The sequence below is a fragment of the Poecilia reticulata genome, linkage group LG22, assembly GCF_000633615.1.
Source record: "Poecilia reticulata strain Guanapo linkage group LG22, Guppy_female_1.0+MT, whole genome shotgun sequence".
Classification (NCBI taxonomy): Eukaryota; Metazoa; Chordata; class Actinopteri; order Cyprinodontiformes; family Poeciliidae; genus Poecilia; species Poecilia reticulata.
In genome coordinates, this window is record NC_024352.1 from 8,291,828 (window position 1) to 8,299,790 (window position 7,963).

Here is a 7,963-nt window from a genome sequence, read left to right on the forward strand (position 1 = left end):
CTCTCGTTCAGATATGCAAAGCTGCTAGTGAAATACCAAAAACGTGCAGCAAAAAGACGCATCTGCAAAAAATTTAACTTTGAAGGACTGAAAGATTTAAGCTTATAATGCAGCATCCAATACCTCATGCCCACATTCCTTCTCCCCGCCAAAATAAAAGCATGTTTCACCACAGGATTGGTGTGTTCAAGGAAAAACGCAGCATCAGATTTAATACTAAAAGGAAATCCGCCCGTTATTCCACTTTTGAATTTATGAATATACACTACTGTGTGTTGCTTCATCACATAACGTTCATAAAAAGTACCAAATTAACAACCCAAAGATAGAACTCGAGACACATGTTAAGTTTTCCAAAAAATATGGGGTTTATTGACTTAACTGCAATCAATACTTACAAAAAAAAGAGGGAAAATAGGTTTTGATATAAACTCACAGAAATTACTGTAGTGAAAACACATGGCTGAACTAAAAAAAAAAAAAGAAAAAAATACATTCAACAGTTTCACTTTCTTTGTGTCATAATCCTTTCACACTTGAAGGCAACACAGAACAAGCGACTTGTACTCTGTTTTTATTTATTTTTTTATCAAATATAAAAAGGCTGAGAAGCCTTTAGCTACCTGGAATGTATTCAAAGAGGCACTTCCACTGGTCAAGAAGGGGGCCGAGCAAGTGCGTCAAGCATCCGATCAAATTATAAAGAAAAAAAAAACACTTTCCTCAACTCATTTGGTCACAGCTATTGCTTGTAATAACAAACTGGGAGGAAAACCATTTTAAACCAGTCCTCCAGTTGGGACAGGCTTTTTTCCAAGAATTTGATCTCAAAAAAGCTCAATTTATGTAATAACAGCTGGCAACTGCTACTGTCAGATTGTTGCAAGTTGTGCAGGGAAAACATCTGGAATGAACACAAGCAAATCTTGTTCAGATGGAATTGCAGTCCAATGAGAGGAGTAAAGAAGAGGAAAAAAAAAGAAAAGAAAAGAAGAAAAAAGTATAATAAATAATCAAAAACGCAAACTTCTTTTTTGCATTTTTTCTGCTTTAAATTAGTTTCATTTCTGACAAAGTGTAGTTGCAGAACAAAAAGTCATTGAAGTACAATATATTAAACTGTGAAAAAAAAGGAAAAAACTGACAAAAAACATCTTCACAATCTTTAGATTAATATGGAAGATCATAATTTAACATAAAAGAAAATATATTCTATTGTTCATTATCCAGATAAATACAAAAAACAAAATTAACAAAAAAATGCATATGATCACCAATAAATATGTTCTGATAAGTTAAATAAGCAGTGACACGCAAACCTTCTGTCTGGAAAGTTTTTTTTCTTTTTTTCAAATAATAACCGTAATAATAACATTAATAAAAAATAATTATCAAATAATGAAAGCAAAAGGGGTGTAATGAGTACAGAATGCTCAGTGGAGCAGGTTGTAAAGAGGGACAAAAGGAGGGCGGAGGGGGGATAAAGTAAAACAGCTTGGAGGTCCGATCTGAACTGCACCATGGGAATGCTGGAAATCCCCCAGACCGGAGAGGAACGGCGAGGTGGGGGAGCGGGAGCAAAGTCATACAGGTTTAATGATCAGTTCGATAAAGACTTCCTTCCCCAGATAGTGACAAATAAAATATATAAGCCAGTGACCAGCAACAGGAGGGGAAACTCAGATGAAAGGGCGAGGGGAGTATTTAACCAACTTCCAGTTCAAAAGTCCTTCCTGCAGACTCACCCAGATCAGAAACAGAAGTCGGGACTCGAGGAGCACCGACAGCGGCGTGGGAGCAGGTAAAGAAGCGAAAAACAGTAGTCCATTCACCCTAAACGCATGCAGAAGCCGCCCCAGGCACTTTATTTTTTATTAAATCTTTCTTTACAAAAAAAAAACTATTCATATCTTTTCAGGGTCTGTTACTTTGTTTTTGTCTCGTATCAGTCTGTAAGAAACGTCTGCTGCAGAGCTACAATTACATTAGTGAGCACCTTCTAGCTAGCTCAGGGGGGAAGTGACGTCATCAGGGACACAGCGCAGGAATACGGGAGGGAAGGGAAGGTTGGGTTAGTGCAATGCACTCCCCCTTTCCAAGGCCACTTGTACTGCTACACATTCACGAATGAAATAAAGAAAAAAAAAAGAGGGAAAGAGAAAAATAAACAAGTGGCACCTGGAGAAAAAAAAACAGTCAATTGTTGTTCTTGTGATTTTCATTGTTCAGTTTCCACTCCTAGTTTGGCACTATGACACATGGCATCATTTCTAAAACTTTATGTGCAGATCAGCTGGGGTGAAAATATAATTTAGTTCCCTTAATTTTATTATTACATCCTTAAAAACAACAAGGATCTGGAGTAAGGGAGGACAGGGGAAGCTCAGGGGAACAGAGGGGAAGAGGTAGAGGGGAGTGCCATGCTCTCTTTGTGTCACCGATCTTTAGACGCGTGCCGTTACTCGTCGGAGATGGAAAGGCGGCTGAAGATGGGAAGGCGGCGGCTGTTGTCCAGCGAGGGCGACTCGGAGCCGGAGCTGCTCTGGTAGCCTTCCTGGTCTGACAGAGAGTCTGGGGGGCTTGAGGGGTGCTCAAACAGCGGAGGGGACTCCAACATGGGTCTGAAGAAGTAAGGCGTGCCAGTCGGAGAGGGCGGCGCGGCGCTGTTTGGCTCCACGCCTGCCGTACCGGTGCTTAGGCTCGGCCCAAACAGGTTGGCCAGCTCCTGGCTGGAGTAGGTGAAAGGGTTGCTGCTGGGCCAGTTTGGAACCTCGTCTGGGAAGAACATGGGCGGCGGGGTGACCGAGGTTGGGCTGTCCCTAAGTCCCCCGGAGCTGGAGAAGCCGGCGAAGCTGTAGCTGTGCTGCAGCCGGGGCCTCTCCATCTTGTTGGAAGAGTTTAAAGGGGAGGACTGCTGCGGAGGTCCGCGACGCTCCTCGGCATTGTGGATGAAGTGGCAACGTGGCCCGTAGGGGCAGAAGCCGATGGTGTGGAAGGTGCGGCACAGCTCGGTTTTGTATTTGGGGTGACGGCTAAGGCTGCGCAGTTCGTGCACCCCGTGGGCGAACTGACACTTGTCGCCGTACTTGCAGGTGCCGTTCTCCTCGAAGGGCCTGCACAGCTCCGTCTTGTAACGGCTGGAGTTCACCGGGCTGCTGCCGCCGCCGCCACCGCACGTCGGGCTGGAGGGCCCCAGGCACTTGTTGAGGAGCCGCTCACCCGTCTCGGAGAAGGAGCGGTCTCGCAGGCGGGTCTCCTTGTTGCTGCTGCTGGCGTTGCCAGCCCCTGAGATGAGCGAGGAGTGCTCCACCGTCTTCAGGCTGTTCAGAAACTGGTTCTGGCTGAACTTGGTGCTGCTGACAGAGTGACGCCGATGGAACACGCTTGCCATTGCGGGGGATCCCACCGCCTTCCTGTCCAGCAGGGATCCGGTGGCATTGGAGAGGGGCACGTTGGTGCCAGTGCAAGGGACAGACACTGGGTGAGGGCCCCCCAGGTTGTTGTTGTAGCTGAATTTATTGTTCTGCAAAGAAAGAAACACGTGGTATGAGAGCATAGTCTAGGATTGCCTTCAGGACTGACATGACAAGGGTTTCAAAGATATCTCATATTAAAAAGTAGGGCTGCATGGTATTAGGGAAAACACAACATTGCAACATTATTTTCCATCATCAAAAAAAGTCTTCACTGCACTGCCTGAGCCGTAGGATTAGTAAGATTAATGACAAATTAATAACAAATTAAAAGTCAACCCAAGTGGTCAGATACCGCCCTGGCAAGCAGGATTTCAATGCAATGTCATCTGACATTCAACAGTCAGCCAGATATTTCTCCCAAACAAATCCTTCATAAATGCAGTAGTTAGGATATTGATATTGTGAAGATGATTGCAGTTGGATACGGTAGCTCCATCCAAAGTCCCCTCAGCATATCAGTGCCTCCACCGTGCTTTACAATGGGGACGGTATGTTCAGTGCAAAGCGCAACGAGGTACGCACGCAACAGCAGCATTAATCCAGAGGTTAGATTACACATCTGGTTTGTGTTTACTCATTTGGAGCCAGCTGACTTTATTTACGGTCACCGGCGTACGGAGGGTGAGACTGAATAGAAACCTCCTATCGAACTGCACGATTGTTCCTTTTTGGCTCCGACAACAGAAGCGGATACAGGCCTATAGACCAGCAGCTGGTTTGGCAAGTTGCCCTGGTTAGGAATGTGTGCCTGTTTAGTAAATGGAGCAACAGCAGCACATGAGAGGCCTGTGGGCTGCGTCATTTGAAAGACAGCGAAAGAGAGGCAAAACATCCTGCCTGCCGGACTACAAAGAGAAACTTTGGGTCTGCATCTCAACACACCCACCCAACGACCACAGGTGACTGATTAACATGAGAATGAAAAGTAACAGAAGCAATGGAGGGGGAAGAAAGGCGAAATAAAATGTGTTACGACACATCTAAGACACATCACATCACTCACTGAGCTTAAACAGAGGTGCCACCAAGGGAGGATTGGTGGGGGGAACACAGGGGCTTTACCACATTCAGCCAGACACACTTACAATGTTTTTTCGATATAATGTTTTGGGATGTTGCCTCCTTTTCAAATTTGGTTCTTTTTTGTACCCAGCTAAGTTGTGATTCACTAGAATTTAGTCCCTTGGACTCATTTTTTGGTCAGTGAATCCAATGCACCATGTAACATAAGAGTCAAATCGTCCAATCAGTGATCAGAATCAAAATGGATGGAAATAAGCAGTAATAGCTAGTTTTTCTACCTTAAAAAAAGAATTCTATTCAACTACGAATAAGATTTGAGCATTTTACAAGGATTTATCTCCGTAACAAAACGGCTTCTTTACAGGTACGAAATTGGGAGAGTAAAGTGTGAATGGGTGTACATGAATTACTACAAATGAAAGTTGGCTTTGCCATTTTTAGCATCCACCACTGATAACCAGCCGTACAGAGGAGGAAAGCTTATCTAAACTCCAAACATTCTGATTTAACAGTTCGGTTTTTCTTGTTGTTGTTGTTGTTGTGCTCACCCCAAGATTTACTGCTCTCTTTATAAACTTTCTGGAAGCGCCCCTGAGAGGCAGCAGCCTTCAACAGCTTCCAGGAGCAAAGACCAAGCTAAAAGCTCAGTAAATCTTGTTAATGATTAGCGAGCATGTGGCAGCTGCGAGTATTAAAAAGTAGCGTAAAACCTCCCCTTTCTTTAAACGAAGCCAGTCTTGGCCTGTGGGGCTGAACTGAAGCAACAGTTGCGTTAGCTGATGTGGCACATGCTGAAAATGAAAAAAAAAAAAAAAAGAAGAAAAAAAGAAAAAAAAACACTCGAGTTTACCATTAAAACTAATGTCAAACTACCGGCACCGACACGCTTGGAGTTGGCTAGGAGATAATTATTAAACACAAATGCCCTGCCGGGGATGAACTAAGTCAAAAAGCACGGCCGTATTGTTTTAGTCTAAGTGAAGAAAACGCAGCAAAACAAACCAGGCTGCGCGCACAGCGGCGGCTGTGGCAGCAGAGGGCCGCGGTCATGCGGCTCGCCATTCCTGCACACTGCGCTCACAGCAACTCACCAAAACTAAGTTCAAGATTTTTTTTTTTTTTTTGAAAGTGTTCAAAATACCTTGTTTATCATTTCAAAGTCGAAGAAAGGCGACACCACGGCTGTGGTCATCTTTCCAGCAACCAAGTCGAGTTAGGAAAGAAAAAAAAAAAGCGGCCGCCGCTTGTTAGAAAAGTTACGCAGGTCTGCGGAGTTTCTGATTCGCAGCTCCTGTGTATTTGACACCCTGCAGACTCCCCCTCTGCCCCGCTTCAGCTCGGACATTGGCTTTATAAGCCCTGGCAAGGAGGAGCTACAGAAGTGCTGGGCGGTTACTTTCTGAACTTTTTTTTTTTTTTTGTTCCTCTTCTTTTACAGACAGACTTTTTTTTTCTTTTTTTTTTTTCTTCTAATGTGTACTGGCTTGTCAGTTTCTTTGACATCACTACGTTGCTCTGAATTCTTAGCAATAGAGGCAGAAGTTTGCTTGGCTTAGACACGGTTGCTTTCAGATCAGTGGCAACCCCCAGAGGCGGCTCAAACTTTTACGAGGCCCAAAGCAGAGTTTCCTTGGGAGGGTCATCTCCAGTTAAGCCTACCTGACCTGCGTTCAATATTGTCCGGCCGTATTCGATCATGTTGATATATTCTGCGAACACAAGTTTTTTTTTGTGTTTTTTTTAGCAGTTACTACTGGTGAACAAACAGTAGATTTAGAGAAAGAAATATTTACATTTTTGTAATTATTTGCTTCCTATAGTAATACTATAGAGTTCTCCTGAGATAATAGGATACAAGATAGTTGAATTGCAATTTCAACAAATTTGTTAAAAAGGAAGAAATACACTGTTACCATTGCAACAGTGTATCCTATAATACATTATAATGTGCTCATATAATCAAATTTCAAATTTCTCCTTTTTTCAGAGAAGGGAATCCGATCTTAAAGTTGTGCACACAAACAACAGCACAAAACAAAACAAAAAAAGGTTGCGGCTTGTTAACATGGACATTTTTCTCGGCTCAGATACAAGTAGCTTAAATTCCCGTTTTTTTTTTTCTCCTCCGTTATCCATTAAGAATTTATTTGGTTTCTTTGTGTGCACAAGCAGACTCTTTGAATTTAAGCTCGGTTGGAGCTCCTCCAGACCAGCAGGGGGCCATAAGCAGCTGCAAACTTGACCTTAGGTACGCTGACGTAAAGGTACTCGATGTTTTTCCCTCTCAAATCTTGACTGTGACGCCCCCAAGTCTGTGCTGCCCTGGGCAATGAGTCATAATGCGCACCATAAGATAGATAGATAGACAGACAGACAGACAGACAGACAGACAGACAGACAGACAGACAGACAGTATTTCATTTTTTAGGATAGTTTTGAATAGTTGAAGGTTGTTTACTGAAACTTACAAAATTATCCTGAGGGTTTCAGCTACCATACTGCTCTGTAATTAATTTACTCCTAATTGCCGTCACTTTGTGGGACTTTCCGGTGAATTTAGAGAGCAGGAGCTTTAACTCTTTCCCCTACCACATAGTTATGTGCATTCTACCACTCTGTTTTCTTTTTTTTTTTTTTTTTCATTTTACCAAAATTGAAACGGTGTACCTTACATGCAGGCCTAAAGGTGCGCTCCTTGAATCGAATATGCGCATATCATTTCACCAGGCAGGTGATAACACGACACCCAAGTGACCTCACCAGATTCAGACCGCATTCTGTCATGGGTGACACATGCAGAGACACAGGAAAGGGGCCGGCTGCAGACTGTGGGACCCATACAAATCCATTGAGGCCCATCTTCCTCCCGCCTGCTGAAATCCATGACAGAGCATGCTATCGGCCGTTTGTTTACATCAGCGTTGGGTCGCGGCAGAAAGGAGAAGAGTGGAAAAGAAAGGCAGGGTTGTGAGGGGAGGAGGGAGAGAAGGAGGAAGGGGAGGATGGCATGAGGAGAAGATTTATGGAGAGGGGCGTGGGGGGGTAGAAGGGGGCTTTATTACTACACAGTACTGCCCCGGGGAGGGGAGGGGAGAGGGGTGGGGACAGAGAGGGAAAACATTCCCTTTCCCCTTCCTCTCCTTTGCCTATACAGGAGCCACACAGGGGGTGTAGAGCTTTGTTTCTTTGCTTGCAGGAGTGGAGGTGTTCTGCTGAAAGGAGTTTGAACAGAGGAGAGAGCAGGTACAAAGCCTGAGTCAGGCCTTTGTGGAACTGCAGAAGAACTTCATGCAAACAGTTGCTTTTCCTGGACTCTGTCAACGATCGGCGAGGGCGTGTTTGAACATAAAAAAAAAATAATTAAAAAATAAAGTTTTTTACAAGCCAGGCAACTGTGGAGCAATCTCCCCCCGGAGTGTTTTCACAGACGACAGGGTGGGATGACAGACTCGCTGGAAATCACG

The 7,963-nt window shown here is 44.2% G+C and overlaps 1 protein-coding gene across 1 annotated transcript; it reads right to left on the bottom strand.

The window, feature by feature from the left end:
• Nucleotides 1-344: 344 nt before the first annotated feature.
• On the bottom strand, nucleotides 345-5,822 carry zfp36l1a (zinc finger protein 36, C3H type-like 1a). Its single transcript, XM_008399147.2, has 2 exons — nucleotides 5,641-5,822; nucleotides 345-3,523 (listed from the first exon to the last, which is right to left on the bottom strand). The coding sequence occupies exons 1-2, from the start codon at nucleotides 5,689-5,691 to the stop codon at nucleotides 2,459-2,461; spliced, it is 1,116 nt and encodes a 371-aa protein (XP_008397369.1). The 5' UTR covers nucleotides 5,692-5,822; the 3' UTR covers nucleotides 345-2,458.
• Between the last annotated feature and the right edge of the window lie 2,141 nt (nucleotides 5,823-7,963).

What these genes read in the sequence shown, in the direction of transcription:
- zfp36l1a (XM_008399147.2), bottom strand. Translation starts at nt 5,691, where the DNA reads ATGACCACAGCCGTGGTGTCGCCTTTCTTCGACTTTGAAATGATAAAC. An exon ending in ACTTTGAAATGATAAACAAG is followed by an intron (nt 3,524 to 5,640) that starts GTATTTTGAACA and finishes CTTTCTTTGCAG; the next exon opens with AACAATAAATTCAGCTACAA.